This window comes from Sus scrofa, chromosome 15 (assembly GCF_054392235.1).
Source record: "Sus scrofa isolate SSC_HxYL_T2T_F1_AM1 chromosome 15, Sscrofa_HxYL_maternal_Yorkshire_Landrace_v2.0, whole genome shotgun sequence".
NCBI lineage: Eukaryota > Metazoa > Chordata > Mammalia > Artiodactyla > Suidae > Sus > Sus scrofa.
In genome coordinates this window covers 62,208,743-62,226,229 of record NC_139397.1, presented here as the reverse complement: position 1 = coordinate 62,226,229, position 17,487 = coordinate 62,208,743, and the positions used below count along the sequence as shown (strand labels likewise).

At 50.6% G+C, this 17,487-nt stretch overlaps 1 protein-coding gene across 21 annotated transcripts in view; it reads right to left on the bottom strand.

Moving 5' to 3' along the window:
* Positions 1 to 15,228, bottom strand: part of FGFR1 (fibroblast growth factor receptor 1) — a 53,522-nt gene extending 38,294 nt beyond the window's left edge. For 11 of the 21 annotated variants that reach the window (XR_014829898.1, XR_014829899.1, XM_085000067.1 and 8 more), the window contains exons 1-2: positions 14,580 to 15,228; positions 5,555 to 5,733 (exon numbers count right to left, since the gene is read on the bottom strand). Coding sequence is in view for 17 of the 21 variants with exons in the window: in XM_085000067.1 (XP_084856193.1) it covers positions 5,555 to 5,645 (91 nt within the window). In the remaining 4 variants the exon portion in view is untranslated. Of the gene's footprint in view, positions 1 to 5,554; positions 5,734 to 14,265; positions 14,307 to 14,579 lie in introns of those variants that run through there. The other 10 variants (XR_014829897.1, XR_014829901.1, XM_085000053.1 and 7 more) reach the window with 1 other exon arrangement.
* Positions 15,229 to 17,487: the final 2,259 nt, after the last annotated feature.

Below are 17,487 nucleotides of genomic sequence, written 5' to 3'. Positions count from 1 at the left end.
GCACAAAGACAAAGCCTTGCTTTGTGGCGCCCAGCATCCAGGGGGCTTGCAGCCAGAAATGGAAACGTGCGGCTTTTCCATTAAGTGTAACCTCTCCCCCTTCAACCGGCCACCAGACTCCTTCAAATCTGGGTAGGTGGGAGGAGCTGTAAAACCCCAGCTATTAAATCGTTTATTAGTTGCAGGTTTTTGAGCATGTAGGCAAGTATTCTGAGTCTGCAAGTCTTGTACTGTGCCCTCCACTGTGGGGTCCGTGGGGGTGGGGATGGGGGTGGGAGTGGTGGTGATTTAACCCACATTACTGCTGAAAAGGGGGCAGGACCCCCACTCCCAATTATGAGAAGTGGCTTTGCAAGCAGTTTTGGATTCACCCACTTGCTTTTCTCCAAGTCTTATTCTAAAGGAGAGAAAAATACACAGAAACAAGCCTCTTCAAGCTCAAAGTGTCTTTCAAGCTGGTGCTTATCTTTGTAAAAGCGCATTTTACCCATCCACCCATGACCTCCACTCCAGTCTACTCACACACAACCCCCCAGCTCCCCATCAGAGCCTGGTCTGAAACAAGCTCAGCCTCTTTAAGATCCCAAACTAGAGAAGGGGAAGGAGAGGGAGGGAAGGAGGGAGGCTGGTTTTCCTGGAACCCTTATTAAATCAACTTTCCAAGGACAGCCAGAAACTCCAGGCCCTCCCCACTCCCCAGAGGAGCGTTTGCAGACTGGGGGAGGGGCTCTACACACACACACACACACACACACACACACACACACACACACACACACAGAGCAAAGCCTTTCTAAAAGGGAAAAGTTCTCAGTCACTGTGAGCAGGGTTTTGGGTAGTTTGCTTTAAACTTTGGGGCAAACCTTTTATACACAGATTCTAGCTTTTTCTGAGGACAGCAGCAGCATTGTTATTTAATAATCAGCAGGGCCAAGACTATGGTTCTACTTTACATGTATGAGATACCTTATAGTTTACAAAGCATGGGGATAGGTCTTCCCTTAGGACTTCTGCTCTCACAAAGCTCAGGAGGGGGAATCTATGTGAGCGGGATTGACTCAATCAGAGACCCGGGCTCTGATGTCCCCATCCAGTGGATTTCCACTCCTGCATCCTAAGTCATGCTAAGTCCACCAAAGAAGCAAGCCCTGTACCACATGGGTGTCTCCTGTAGGGTCCCAGGAAAAGGTACCCACAGCTGCCATGTATGGGTCACTGACTCTGTCCAAGCACTGTTCTTTGCAGACATCCAGAGCTGATACTCACAGTGACCTTGGGAGAGACATTCATCACCAGCATCTTTTACGGAGGTGCAGACAGGAACTTTCCTAAGAGCCAATGGCAGTGAGAAATGGGAGGCAAAAACCAAACCAAGGCAGGCCGGGGAAACTTTTATGCCCACAGGCTTGTACACAACTGTTCTTAGGAGTTTTAGTAATAACAGCCCAAAGTGCTACCAACACAAATGGCCACCAAGAGGTGAATGGGTACACATTCACCGTATAAGTCCATTGTGTGAAATTCTAGAATAGGCCAAACTGACCTACAGTGACAAAAAGCAGACCTGCGGTGGCCTGGGTCCAAAGCTGGGAAGGGGGCTGACTGCCGAGGAGATTTCGGGAAGTGATGAAAATGTCTCATATCTTGACTGGGGTGTTGTTGCATGGGACGCTACATTTATCCAAACCGTATCAAAGTGTAGGCTTAAAATCAGTGCATGTTATAGAATGTAAATGATACCTCAGTTAAGTTGATTTTCCAAAAATGGCAGTGTCGCTTCCTTCTTTACCACCACATCACCTCCTAATAGCCCCGTCCTCCTCTTCTACCCCCTCCTTCCTGTTCACCGAGCAGGTACTTTGTCCTTAGCAAAATCTTCAGCCCCTGGCTATGTCCTCTGTCACTGCCTCGGCTTGGTCTGGATGCACAACCAGAAGCTTTAGTGACCACTACTCCTCAGATTCTTATGCTTGGGCCCTTGGACACTCCCTTCCTGCTGACAAGTGTCCAGGCCCAAGATGCACACTATTCACTTTCTCCACCCTCCATTCTTGGGCTGCAAAAGGGTTGGTTAGAAAGAGTTTAAAAAAAAAAAGTACTTTAGGGTCCACCATAAATCCATATTCTCAAACCTCACCTAACTCACCCAAGCCCTCCGTGCTTTGGGCTCCTCATCTCATCACTGCCTGCGCTGTGGCTGGTCCAGATCTCACCCTATCTGCACCTCACAAACCGCCCACCCGACCTCACTCCATTTACTCTCATCCTATCTGTGTCTCTGGTCACCCAGAATTGACAGCCAACCCATATAACCCTGTACAGTCTCTCTCTCTCCCTTTCATTTTTGAAATTTTCATTGAAGTGTAGTTGACTTACAATGTGGTGTTCATTTCTGCTGTACATCAAAGTGATTCAGTTATACATATACACACATCCATTCTTTTTCAAATTCTTTTCCTATATAGGCTATCACAAGATATTGTGAAGTTCTCTGTGCTATAGAGCTGGTCCCCCTTGACCATCTAGTCCATATACAACAGTGTGCATATGCCAATCCTAAATCTCCAATCCATCCTTCCTCACCGCCTTTCCCTTTGGTTACCATAAGCTTGTTTTTTGTTTTTGTTTTTTAATCTTATTTTTATGGCTTCATCCATAGCATATGGAAGTTCCCAGACTGGGGACTGAACCCACGCCTCTACAGCAATGTGAACCACTGCAGTCGGATTCATAACCCATTGCAACACAGAGGGAATTCCCACAAGCTTGTTTTTTTTTTTTTCTTTTTGTTTTTTTGCCTTTTCTAGGGCCACACACACGGCATATGGAGGTTCCCAGGCTAGGGGTCTAATCAGAGCTGTAGATGCCGGCCTACACCAGAGCCACAGCAACACAGGATCGGAGCCGCATCTGCAGCCTACACCACAGGTCACGGCAACGGTGGATCCTTAACTCACTGAGCAAGGCCAGGGATCGAACCCGCAACTTCATGGTTCCTAGTCGGATTTGTTAACCACTGAGCCACGACGGGAACTCCTCCATAAGCTTATTTTTAAAGTCTGTAAGTCTATTTCCATTTTATAAATAAGTTTGTATCATTTTTTTAGATTCCATATATAAGTGATATCATGTGGTATTTGTCTTTCTCTGTCTGACTTACTTCACTTAGTATGATAACCTCTAGGCCCATCCACGTTGCCACAAATGGCATTATTTCATGCTTCTTTACGACTAATACTCCATTGTACATATATGCCATATACGTACATATCAGACCTCGGCAGATCCTATTTCTAGATTGTCTCTACTATTTTTCCTTCCTTTACCATTTCCCCACCTGAATTAATACCCTTTCTCTACCTAGATATTCAATACAACCGTTTAAACAACCTGTCTTTCTGGCAAGTGGTAGTAGCAGCAGGAATAACTACTAACACTTGATCTATAGGTGTTTATCTGGATTATCTCACTTAAACCTATATTCCTGTCCCCATTTGAAAGATAAGCAAACTAAAGCTGAGTGTGTTTAAGTAATTCGTCAAAGCAAGTAATGCACATATTAAGTGTCAGGGTATGATTCAAACACAGGACCATCTGGGAAGTTCCTGTCGTGTCTCAGTGGTTAACAAATCCAACTAGTACCCATGAGGTTGCGGATTCGATCCCCAGCCCTAGTGGGTTAAGGATCCCATGTTGCTGTGGCTGTGGTGCAGGCTGGCAGCTGTAGCTCTGATTTGACCCCTAGCCTAGTAACTTCCATATGCCACAAGTGTGGCCCTAAAAAAAAAAGGTCCATCTGACTTCTTCCTCCCATCCATCCAAACCCAGCTTCTTGAAAATCTGAAAGCTGGATTGTGTCACTTCCTGCTTGGAACTTTTCAAGACTCCTAGTATCTACCCATTTAAGAAGTATTTCCTCAGCAGGGCCTTACAGCCTTCCATACGTTAATTCAATCCAATGTTTCCAGGCACTGCTTCCCACGACTAGCTACTCACCAGGTCAGACGTTCTCTTTACACCTTGTACATCCTGCCCCGGCACCCTCACTCATGCTGTTCCACCTGAACACCCTTCATTTCCCTTCTAATCCCATACCCATCCCTCTGGATCACCTCAGATGCTCTCTGCTGTCCCTCTTCCTAAGCATCCCCAATGCATTTTTTTTAAGGCCATATCCACGGCATATGGAAGTTCCCAGGCTAGGGGTCCAATCCAAGCTGCAGCTGTTGGCCTAAGCCACAGCCACAGCAATGCCAGCTCCAAGCTGCATCTGTGATCTATGCTGCAGTGCATGGCAACACCAGAGCCTTAACCCACTGAGTGAACCTGTGTCCTCATGGATACTGGCTGGGTACTTAACCTGCTGAGCCACAACAGGAGCTCTACCAATACATTTTGTTATAACTCTGCTGAGTGGTTAAATGCAGTCTACCTTGTCCTTGTCACCCTCTACCCAACAGTGAACTGCCTGTGGGCAGAGATGGCCTCTCCCGCTCTGGGTCTCCATGTCCCAGCTCAGGCCTTGCCTTCTGTTCCATCACTGAATGCAACAGGAATCTGCCTGCTCCAGAGAGTGCATCTTCTAGAAAGCAATCCCCTTCTCTATCACCCTAATAGTCTCAGTCATTCCTGCTATTCCAACAAGTCCTGCCAGCGAGATGAATGGCCCTTTAAATGCAGCTACCACGACACATGCACACCTGAGCCTTCCCCCCCACCACCTGCCAACCTCCTCTGTTTATGTCATCAGCCTCTGAGTCACAGGCTGCACAACTCTTTGGCAGGAGAAATGTCCAAATGTTAGTTCTCAAAGACCTTCGAAAGCCACCAGGTGTGCTGTACCTGTAATCTCCAAGAGGTATTTTCACAAGTCCATAAAATTCCATGCTCAGTGGGGCAAGTCCTCCCTATTACTAATAGTCTCTCCGAATTTCCAATAAACGGCAGGTCTCTACCAGCGCCCACACCCCATGATGCTCCTGGTTCTCAATCTCTTCAAAATCCCTCCAGCAATACACACCCGAGGCAACTCTCTCCCAGGCCTCCAAACAGGGCCTGGGAGTCACGGTCAAGAAAGACAAAATGGCAGGCATGTGGCCATGACCACTCACCCTCATAGGAGATGTGTCTGTGGAACAATTTCCTAGAAGCCCGAGGTTTTTATAAAGCCCCCATATCCCTCCACCTCGCCTGTAGTCTGGTCCATGTCCTGGACCCCAGTTCACAAGTCTCATGCACCACTGGATCTCCCAAACCAATTTTATACACTGTCTGGGTTGGGGAGCTGGCTCTTGGGTCCCAGGCGAAAGTTTTTTTTTTTTTAGGAAGAGAAAAACACCAACCCACCCTGAGCATGTCCCCTCTAGCAGATGTCATCAGCCTTCATGACCTCTGACGAAGTTATGTTTACAGCCAGGCCCCAACTGGCCCAGGTACCTTGGCCAGGAGCCCTCTGCTCCCCCAGGGGTGGAGCCCTCTCAGCTGAGGGGTCTGTCCTGGCCCACCCCTGTTTCTGAGGGCCGGGAGCCTTCAGGGAGCCTCGGCCGTGCCTTACCTTGTTCCGGCGAGGTCGGAGCCGGCCTGGCCGTGCAGAGCGTGGCTGTGACCAGCACAGCCCAGAAGAGGAGGCACTTCCAGCTGCACATCCCAGTTCTGCGGTTAGAGGTTGGTGACCAGGCTCCACACCTCCATGGAGACGCTGCTGTGGGCTTGATCCTCGTTGGTGAGCTGACTCTGGGGAGAGGGAAAAAAAAAAAAAAAAAACCATCAATAAACCAAAGTTAGGAGGGTCTGCAATAGGGCGGGAGGCAAGGGGAAAAAGAGGGAAAGTGAGTCTCATGGGCATCCTGTCCACAAGAGTGCCTGAAACTAGAATGTACTCCTTCTGGCACAAAGAGGGGAACTGTGGACTTGCCCCAAGGTTGAATTTTAGGTTTACAGGCCTCGCTTAGACAAAGGAGGGCTTTAATTCTGTCCTACAACTATTTATTGAGTGTGGGCTGTTTCCCAGGTTGGGAAAATCATCATAACATTCCCCCAAGCCATGGGTTCCCAGATCATTTGTGCTGGGAGAGTGGACAGCCTCAGCAAGGTCCCAGAGGAAACCTGGGTGGGCAAGTCCCACCCTCAGGATGAGATCTCCCTCTCCCTGGGGCATGCCAACCCTGGGTGAGGGATAAAGACAGACGAAGGATTATGTCGTAAGCCCCCACACTAGGAAATGGGAACCAGGTGAGACACTGGCCCTCTTTGGACCTGTGCGGTGAGGAGAAGCTGAAACAAGCTATTGCACAGGCTCCTTCTTTTCGCCTCTAAAACTGGATGCCTTGCCCCTGCCTCACGTTCTACCAGCTTCCCTCACTGGAGAGAACACAAAGCCACACTGAAGAACAAGGGCTCTTGTAAGGTCTGGTTCAAAGATGGCTCCTGCCGGCCCCCATCAAGGGCACAGAACGCAGCCCTTTCTCCTTCTTGGGTCGGGAGGAGTGAAATTTAAAACCACCTTCCAGGGTCTTCTGGAACAACAGGTCTTGGCCTTGAAACAGTTACCGAGTGACAAGACTTTCTGGGCACCGTGTGGGTGCCATCTCTGTCTTCCAGGTGGCTTTTGTCCTAAATCCTCCAGGGAACCATCCAAGTATTCCGAGAATCTGCTTCCCCGGAACATGCCCTAATGTGGTGCTGCGGCCCGGCCTCCCCCTGAGCCAGCCAGAGGGCCCCTCGTGAGTGAGTCAGTCCAGGCTGGCAGAACCCCCCCATGCCCCCCCCTGGATTCTTGGCTTCGTTCACAAGCGCCTGCCCGTGGGGAAGATGCATGCACGGCCGCCTGTTCCCTTCCAAGGCTTTCCTCAAATTTTTAATGATTTCAAATCAAACGGAAAGTAGACATCTCTCTTCTATTTTTCCAAATTGAGGAAAGGGACAGAATTGAACAAGTATTTACAGAATACCTGCTATGTGCCAAGCATGCACTAGGAAGACTTTAACCTGTAAAACTTCATTTCTTCCTCAATATAAACTTATGAGATGGGTAGGAGTTATTCTTGCCCTTTAAACAACAGGGAAACCGAGACTCAAAGAAGTTAGGCACTTTGCTTAAGGATACACAGCAAGGAAGCAGGGGCATCCGATCTGGATCACCTGGGTTTTCGGAGGTTAGAGGCCAGAGTGGGAGGAAGCAGCAAGGGGTTGATGGAACCCAGCTCTACCAGACACAAGTTCATTTTCTCCCAAGGGCATCCCTGTGCTGGGAAGAAACCTTGTAGATGAGGACAGAGCCGAGGTGACTCTGGCAACAGGATAGTCTTGGATTCTCAATTCCTTTGCTCAAGAGAAAGACCCTTGGTGGCAACTCATGGACGTGCCACCCAGGAAATGGGATGGGGCATTATCCCTGGCTGGGGATAGAAGTGATGCTGCCAGAAGACATTCCCCTACATCACATCCCATATCTGCTTACATCCCAAAGATACGCCAAACAGATGCAGGCCAGTCACCCGCAAAGGTACACCTGGCTAAGAACCTATGTCCCACGGGAACAGCCAGGTTCATGAATGAATTTTTAGTATTCACTGAGAAAGGGTGGTATCATCTTGAGGTTTTTTTATTTTCTTTTTTATGGCCTTGCCTGCGGCATGTGGAAGTTCCCCGGCCAGTGATCGAACCTGTGCCACAGCAGCGATCTGGGCCACAGCAGTGAGTGACAAAGCCAGATCCTTAACCTGATAAGCCAACAGGAAACTCCGTGTATCATCTTGAGATGATAAAGCTTTTTTTTTTTAATTTTTTTTTTTAATATTTATGGCTTCACCTGCAGCATATGGGTGTTCCCATATTGAATCTGCAAACCCGCACCCTCATGGACACCATGTCAGGTTCTTAAGTCACTGAGCCACAGTGGGAACTCTAATGAAGCTCGTTTTCTTTTTTTTTTTTTTTCTTTTGGCCACCCCTCAGTAAAATGAAGTTCCCCAACCAGGGATCAGACCTGAGCGACAGTTGCCACCTAGGCCACAGCTGTGGCAATGCCAGATCTTTAACCCACTATGCTGGGCTGGGGATCGAACCTGCATTCCAGCGCTCCCAAGATGCCACTGAGCCTGTTGCACCACAGCGGGAACTCCTAAAGCTTGTTTTCAAAGGTAGCAGGCAGGCAGCATACCACCGCTCAACCACTCTGTCCCCTGAAAAACCTACGTACCTCCTCGCAGGTTCTGTCTACTTGCTGACTGCCTTCTTTCAGCTCTGAGATCAATGAGCTTCAAACGAATCTGGCAGTTTCCCTGCAAAATCCCCCTCCTGTCCTTCCCCTCTGGGCCTTGGGTCCCACATCTATAAAACAAAGGATGTTCAGAAAGCCCCAGCCCCCAGGTACCCACTCCCGGAATGAGAAAGTAAGTGGGCACACATCCCATTGCAGGGAACAGTGATGTGAGCCACTAGTCCATATGCTGTCTGGGACTCTAAGAATGGCCACGGCCTCCTTCACCTCATCTTCTTCCCCTTCTGCTAATTAATGAATTCTTCAGGTCCCTTCGGAACAGCCTCCTTCCTCCACTGCTTGACAGATGTGACCTGTAGCCACGAAGGTGCACACAAGCAGCTGGCTCCATCAGCCTCTCCCTATCAGTCACGTCTCCTGGGACTGGCAGCCCAGCCCCCACTCTGGGTGCAGAAATCCTTACTGGGGGGTGGGGGTGGGTGGAGACGGGGAGATAGCCATCTCAGTTTTTTCCCACCTGTCATCAGAGGGAGCGAAAATAGTTGCCTTGCCTACATCACAGGGGGTTATGAACCTCAAATGGGCAGCGTGGGTGAAAGTACCTGCTCTCTCCTCTCTAAAACACTAATCAAATGTAAGGAATTATATATAAACATCTTGCTTTGAGTCACTTCTTTTTTTTCTATTAAAGTATAGTTGATTTACAGCATTGTGCCAATTTCTGCGGTAGAGCAAAGTGACTCAGTCACATGTATATATACATTCTTTTTCATTCATTTATTTATTTAGTTTGCTTTTTAGGGCTGCACCTGCAGCATATGGAAGTTCCCAGGTTAGGGGTCGAATCAGAGCTGCATCTGCCAGATTACACCACAGCCACAGGAAAACCTGATCCAAGCCACATCTGCAACCAATGCCACAGCTTGTAGCAATGCGGGATCCTTAACCCACTGAGCGAGGCCTGGGATCGAACCCACACCCTCGTGGATACTAGTCAGGTTTGTTTCCACTGAGCCACAGTGGGGAACTCCTCTATTTAGATTTTTAAAATTTTTTTTGTATTCTAGTTGATTTACAATGTTCTCTCAATTTCTGCTGTACAGCAAAGTGACCCAGTCATACATATATACAAATTCTTTTTCTCATATTATCTTCTATCAAGTTCTATCTCAAGAGACTTGGATATAATTCCCTGTGCTGTATAGTAGGGTCTCATTGCTTATCCATTCTAAATGTAATAGTTTGTACCTATCAACCCCAACTTTGAGTCACTTCTTGATCATACTCTCCAGAGACTTTGGTGATTGGCTACAGGACATAAACTTACTGCCTTTACAAAGGAATTTCTCACTATCCATCTTCAAACCCCAGACTCTAAACCCAGTTGTCCCATATGGTGGCTATGGAGCACTTGAAATGGGGCTAGTGTGATTCAGGATGTGCTAGAAATGAAAACTACGTACAAGAATGTATAGTCTTTCAATGATTTTTTTATACTGATGACATGTTCAAATGATACTATTTCACCTGTACTGGGCTAAGTCAAATATATTATTAAAATAGAAACAAGTGAATTGATGTATGAAGATGAATTTCATCTATTCCCTTTTACTTAATTTCAAATGTGGCTACTAAAAAAAGTCTGATGTTCCACCTGGTTTATGTTGCACTTTAGGGGACAGTACAGCTCTTGGCCACTTCCATGCCGCCTCCCAAGTGTTTCTTTCTTTTGTTTTTTTTTTAGGGCCACACCTGAAGCATACGGAAGGTCCCTGGCTGGGGTCAAATTGGAGCTGCAGCTGTGGGCCTACACAATAGTCACAGCAACATTGGATCCCAACTACATCTGTGCCCTACACCACAACTTTTGGCAACACTGGATCCTTAACCCACTGAGGGAGGCCAGGGATCGAACCCGCATTCTTATGAATACTAGTTGGGTTCTTAACCCACTAAGCCATAACAGGAACCCTTCTGAGTGTTTCTTCTTTGCCTTTCCTCCATCTTCGATGGGCCATGCTTTTCTCATTCTCCAAGCCCCAAATCAAATGGCCACCTCTTCCACAAGTCTTTCCTGGGCCTTCGGAGCAGCCTCTGAATTGCCCAAAACACCACAGGGTCTCAAGCATCTTAAGAGCAAGCACTACTGCTCACTAACCTTGGTTAATGCCCTTAACACCGAACATGTACACAGCTGATGCTGATGCATTTGTTAAGTGGATGAGTAAATGACTGAAAAAAAGAGGGGCTGATCGAAAAGAAATTGATGTACAAATGCTTGCAGAAAAGAGGTTGACAATCGGGCCAGAGAAAATCATTGAGCATTCCTTGTTAGCCAGCCAAACTCAATTTCAAAGCAGATCCACCCAGACATTTTCTAAGCATCTCAATTCCTCAGACTTGAGGAAGCAACACCAAAACTTTAATCCCTTTAGATGAGAATAAGACTTCTGAACAGAAATGGCCGCTGTTCTCAAAAGTGAGAATTCCCTACTCACTGATGAGAAAGGAAGTGCAAGTACTTAAGAAACATCTGAAAAAAAAAAAAAAACCCAAAAAACAAAAAACATAGGCAGCTCAGCTTGCAAAATTTTAGTTGGTCCGAGGGAAACTCTAACTTAAAAGTTTTGAGTCCCTGTAAAAAAAGTGTCCAAATGTCCTAGGGAGTGAGGTATATAAAAATGAGTACTAATAAGAGGAACCCTAACTCCTCCGCCATAATCTCGGCCACCTTGCTACTGAAGACAGGATGGGCGAGTGGACCACTACCAAACTCCTGGAGGCATTCACCCAAGTGAGGGCTATTTACCTGGAGCCCAAACATAGCTTCTTCAATTGCAAGCAGGAGTGGTGGTGAGGAGAGAATTTCTGTTTCAGGGAGGTGTGGCCTTAGTGAGGAAAAGCAAATATTCCAGCTCGTCTGTTTTTTAATCCTCTCTGGAAACACCAGCGTCTTCTCTAAAGCTCTACATCTGGACTCTTACCAGGGCCTGGTTCATTCAGACCTTTTACGCATCTCTCGGGAAGACAAATGCAAGACATATTTCCCAAGAGGAAATTAAACTCATCTCAAGTGACATGAGGCCTTTTCAGGGCAATGAATCATTTCTCTCTACCTCCTCTTCCTCCAGCAGCAACAGGCTCAAACTCTCCTAGGAAGCTCTTAACCAACAGCCATTTTGATGAGAGAGGTTAGAAAAACGAAGGCCAGAAGGAAGAGTTCAGAGGCTGCCAAAAGCCCAAGCTCTCGAGGGCAAGTCTCCTATTTTCAGGTCAATGCCCCAAAGAACCAAAAAGCATACAACTAAAGGCTAAAATCCGATGGACTTTCCTTGGTCTCCATGGCTTGGAGTAGAACATAATGCTACCCACTCGATGCTCAACTCCATTTTCCTTGCCTCTAGCATCCACCGGGACTAAAGCTGTGCCTGGGCTTAGAGCTGTCTGGAGATGTTCTTATCCTCTCCCTTGAGATGGGTGGGGCCATAGCATCCATCATGCTCCTTCTCTATCTCCTCCTGGGCTTTGGCTTCCCTGGCTATTCTAAGGGTGCCTAAAGGAACTGCTCACATCCTCTGTGGCCAGGAGCCAAGGAAAAGAAGCACCCAAGACAGTCCCCTTTGGAGCCAAAAGGAAGTCGTGCCCGCTCTGGCCCATATCTCATGTGTGAAAATGCCTCCAAAATGAGCTTTTCTATAGGCCTGATCAAAGCAGGCAGGGAGAGCACACTGTCCAAGTGGCTCTCCACCCGGATGGCCCTCATTAAATAGCTGACACTCAGCTATGACTAAGAGTAAATGCAACAGATATTTCAAGGAGCCCGTCACCAATGCAAATACACAACCATCCCAGCTGGAGCCAGGCCTCCGAAGCCTCCCAGTCCCCAGACAACCGGATCCTGGGGGTGGGGGGGTGTCAGCGGCAGCCCTGGGGCTTCTCCCAACCAAGGGTGGGGGGAATATGTAAACAAGTCATTAGGGAGGCAGGCCATCATGACAGCTGATCAGGAAGGTCAGGTCGCTAGGTCCTCCGCAAAGGCTCTCCCTCGGTTACTTAAAGGAAGGGCGATGACCCAGGCTTGGGGGTAATTAGCCAGACAGAGGGACATCCCCTCGGGGCCAGCTACTTAGCTTTTAAACAGGCCTCCGAGAGGAAACCGGGAGCCTGGGCCAACGGAGGAAAATGGCCACTTTCTGCTCAAGAGTCTCAAGGCTAAGGTTCTACAGTTTAGATGGGATTCCAAAAAAAGCGCTGGGCCGGAGGTGCAAAGGGCAGGGCACATCTGCGGAGGAAACAGTCACCTTAATTACCGTGTCTAGAGAAAGTGCGATTTCATTACAGCCTCCAAACTACCGCCCAAAGGAGGAAACCAGAGAAGTGTTTTCAATTTGAAAGAGGCTGGAAAAGAGAGGGTGCGAGACCAGCTCTCCCCACCAACTCTCCCCACCCGGCCACAACTTTGGAACCAGAAGGCGCTTTCCAGCCTCAAAGAGTAGAACCCAAACCCCTCAGCAACCTGACGCTTTTCAAAGCTGCAGCGGGTATTGACGTGGTAAAACGCCCCGCTTTAGTTTCCGGAGCTGCAGTCCAAACAACTCCTTAAAAACACACAGAAACACACAGAGAGCGACAGCCGAGGGACGGGGGTTAGGGTCCTCCCACGCCCCGGGCCGCGGCGCCCCGGGCTCGCTCCAGGGACAGTGGAAAAGGGACGCGTGACGCCACGGGCTGCCGGCCCGAGACCGGGCGGGCGCCGAGCTCCGGACAGGGTCAGAAGCTCCCGCGGCTCCAGCTGTAACTGAAGGGACGAGAATGCCAGGCTTTGGTTCTAGAAACTTCCGTCAGGGCCAGTTCTGGGTCAGACCAATGGCCAGAGAGGCGACCTTTAGGAGATGTACCCACTTTCTACCCACCCACCCAGACCTTGGCCCCATCTCCGGCGGATGCCGCTTTCCCGCAGCAGCCAAAAAGCAGCACCAACAGATCCTAAATAACTTGGGATCCACGGTAACTTCTTAAAGAGCGAGGTGGTAAGGACAAGTTGTAGAATACCAGTTTTAAGCTTGGGGAGGGGGGACAGGGGAGGGGGGAAGAAGAGGGATGTTAATGTGGCTGCGGTGTACCCGTGTGGGGTGAAACGGAACCAGATGCGGCGGCTACATCTGGAAAATGGGGGGGGGGTGTTGGGAGGGGGAAGACATCGCAGAAACTTTGGAAAGGGCTAAAGCTGCTGGGCCCAGAAGGGAGAAGCAGTCTTCATCACTCCCCGCCCCCCAACCCCAAGGCGTCTGGCTGCCTTCACAGGATATGTGTTCAATGAACCCCATCTACAACGTCAATAAATTCCTCTGCAAATGAGAGTTCGAGCCCCCCGCCCCAATCCCAAACATAACGGGAAAGGGGAACGGGGGCAGAAGGGTTCTGCGCCAGAGAAGCAACATGCATCGCTGCCGAGTGATCCGCACCGGACAAAACCCTCATCCCTTCCCCCACCTCCTAAGAACCAGATTGGAACGAACATTCCCCTCCCCACCCCACCTCCGACCCCATAATGAGGCTTAACATCACCCGCTGGGCGCGCTCCCCTTCCTCAAACTTCCGACCCTTTCAGAGATGGACTAAGGAGAAGATAACCCGCCTCTGGAAAAGGGAATTCCTTTCTCGCTCTCCGCTAAAGCAGATTCAGCCATTTGGTGACGACACCTCCTTAAAACCTATTCGAAAAGAAGCTAACCTACCCCTCCACTTCCTTCCCTCTTCAGGCCCCCAGCCGCCCACCCACCCGCAACCGCGACCCCGGACTTGCCCGGAGGTGGAAAAGGACTTCAAAATACCCCGGATTTTCAGCCTTTCACCCACAGCTACCTGCTGGATTGGGGTGAGTCCCCATGGGTGGATTAAAAAGAGATGGAGTGGAATGCAACACACACGCACACGCACAGGCACACACACCCCTCGCTGCCCATTCCCGCCCGCCTCCCCAGTCCCAGGAAACCCAGGCCCGCCGCCGCCTCGGTCCCGGCCCTGTCCTTCTCCGGACTCACCGCGGAGCCGCTGCCGCCTCACCAGCTCCTCAGCGCGAGTTGGCGGAAAAGTTGGGCGGCAGGAGGAGCAGCGGGACGAGCGCGGGGAGGGGGCGCAGAAGGCGACGCGAACGGAGTGAAGGGAGGGGAGACAAAAGGGGGGCGCCGGGCGCTGGGGAGGGAGCCGGGGGTGGAGGGGGGCGGGTAACGAGTGGAGGGAGGCGCCGGACCCGACTGGGCTGCGGCGGGGAGAGTGCGCAGCCGGCGGGCTCCAGCGCCGGGGGCCGCTCGGGACGCCGAGCCCGCCCCGGATCTGGGGGCGCCGAGGCTCTTACCTCACTGGGCTCGGCGATTCCGCCTCTGGAGAGTCCGCCGTGGCTTGTGCGGGCGGGCGGGCGCCCGCGTCCTCGGCTCCGGCCCGCCGCCCCCGGGCTCCGCTCCGGTCCTGGCGGGGCCGCGATAGCCCCGCGGCGGGCGCTCGACTCTCGGTGGCGCTCGGGGCTCGGCGCCTCCAGCCCGGGCGGGAACAATGGAGCCGAAGCTGGTGCCCCGGAGGCGGGGCGGGGGGAGGGCTCCCGTCCGCCGCCCGGGGTCTCCAGACCCCGTGGCCCCCCTCTCCAGCACCGGGCGGCGGCCCTCAAGCTTCTGGCAGACCGGGCTCCATCGCCCTGCCGGGGCCCCGGCGCCGCGGCGTGCCGACTGCCGCACTGGTCCCGTGCGCCCCGCGGGGCGCCCCCGGACCGGAGAAAAGTCCTCAGGCTCCGCGGCTCTCCTAGATGCAGCGCGCGCCCGCGGCCAGGGAAGGCGAGGTCGCCGCAATGCGCTAAACTGAGTCTCGGTCCTGCCCGGACGTCGCCGCCCAGCTCCGGGCACAGCCCGAGCTCCTCCGCGCGCCGCGGCTGGAGCAGAGTTGGGGCTCCCGCTTGTCGCCGCCCGCTGCCGGGGCCGCCGCACCAGTGCCCGCAGGAGCGCTCCGAGCGCTGTGCGCCGGCGAGGCGCGAGGGCTCACTCTCTCTCTCTCTCACCCCGCGCTGGTCCCACCTCCTCCTCCTCCCCCTGCAGCTGCCTGCTGGGCCTTGTAGTTCTGAGCCCCGGCCCCCGAGAAGGGGGAGCGGGCCGGGTCTCCAGGTACTCCGCTGCTCCTTTCCTGCGTTCTGGCTTCCTTCGGCTCGCGTGGCCCTCCACCTGAGCACCGCCGGCAGGGCGCCCGAATTTCGAGCAGTGGACAGATGAGCAGTTGGGGGGATGAGGTGGGGAGACGCTGTAGCCCTGAAGTTGCACGTGGTAGCATCCGCTGTGGAGTCCGCGCCAGGAGGTAACGGTTTTCTTGCTCCACACCTCAGTCTTCTCATCTGTAAAAGGGGGATAATAGTACTTTCCATACACAGTTGAAGATTAAATGAGGGCACCTAGTAACTCAGTAAACCCAAGCTTCCAAGTTGCTCCCCCCACTTTTTCATATGAAGTTCCGGAGTCCAGTGGGATCCAGGTGGAGCTGCATCTGCAGGCCTACACCACAGGCAGCGCAACAGCAGATCCCAGCCTCATCTGCGACCTTCCCCGGACTTGCAGCAAGGCCGGATTCTTAACACACTGAGTAGGCCAGGGATCAAACCTGCATCCTCTCAGACACTAGGTTTGGTTCTTAACACGTTGAGCCACAAGGGGAACTCCCCAAGCTGCTTTTATGGAAAGGGTCCCTCTTCAGACCCTTCTCTTCCATCTTACTTTCCCCAGTCATATAGCTTAGGTTGTGTGGTCCACAGGGGCTTGGGCTTCTAAATTCTACAGCATCATTCTTGGCCTTGAGAAGTCTTCAGCCTGCAGTGAAGGTTTTAGAAGTAAAGAGTGAGCACGCAAGGGTTGGGGTGGGGTGGGGGGTGGGGAGTTGGAGGTGTTGTTGCTTTGGAAATTAATCAGAGCCCACTGGGAGCACACTGCTCCAGTACTTTATGGAACCCTAGGAAAAGTGGCTAAAATGACTTTTCCCCTGGGTCCTTCTGCAGAGTGGTATCCTCTAGTGGTTCCCTAATCTAAATGAACATCAGTCCTCTGGGGAAGTTCTGAAAAATGCAAATTCTTGGACCTGCTCAGACTTGAGGAATCAGGCTATCCCAGGAAGTAAAGAGTCTATTATATTTTTTCTCTGGCTACCATGGTGTCAGGTAGGGGACAGTGGCAGGGGGTGAAGTATGGCACCTTAGGTATGAAAGACACCTCCATTTTAGTCCCCTGCTTATGAACGGTATGATTTTGAATAAATCGTGCATCTGAAAAAGATCAAGACTTGTTGACATATTTCCCCCCGTTTGGTTGAGACACCCTCACAAAGTTGTCACCAGAATCAAATAAATTAATGGATGTCAGTGCAGCAAAAACATTACTTGTGGTATAAAGTTTCTATATAAGTTCATGGTAGAGACTGTTCCCTCATGCTCACCCCACCTAAAGCCACAAGGTTGTGGAAGCTCAAAAGCTGAACAAGATAACCTTGTCCCCTAATTTAAGGAAAGAGTTTCCAGGTTATTTCTGGTGAAATAATAGTGACCACCACTGTGTTATACACATCCTAGGAACTCAATAAATGTTTATTGACAGCATGGAGAATAAATAAATAGATACTTATCAAAGAATGAATGAGTGAATGAATTTGAAACTAAATAAAAAGCAGGAACTCACATATCTGTGGAATAAATTGACTTCAGTCATTGTTCACAGGGTTCTCTCCCCTATAAGCTCCTCCCTCCACCCTTCAACCCTTCTGCTTCTGATTAGGCTCTATTTATCCTCCCATATACACTGCCCATCCATTAGGCCTCTTTCATTTTATTTATTTATTTGTTTATTTATTTGGCCACACCATCGGCATGTGGAAGTTCCCAGGCCAGGGATCAAACCTGAGCCACAGCAGTGAAAATGCCGAATCCTTAACTGCTAGGCCACCAGGGAACTCCCGGCCTCCTTCATTTTAAGTAATGCTCATTCCAGGCCTGTAAGAAGGCCAGCCTCACACCCCATCACCATTGGCCTTTCCAGACAATCCCAACTCTCTCAGTTTCCTGAACCTCTGTTGACCTTCTGGTATATCCCATTTGACTTGATGCAACATAACTCTTAGTTGTCTTTTTTACTTTCTCTCTAACAAGCTCCCAAACTGTACCAGGGCCAGAATCCTATCCGTGTATGTGACCTAGCTCAGGACTCCACTCACGAGGTGCTCCCTTGTATTTATTGTCAATGGGC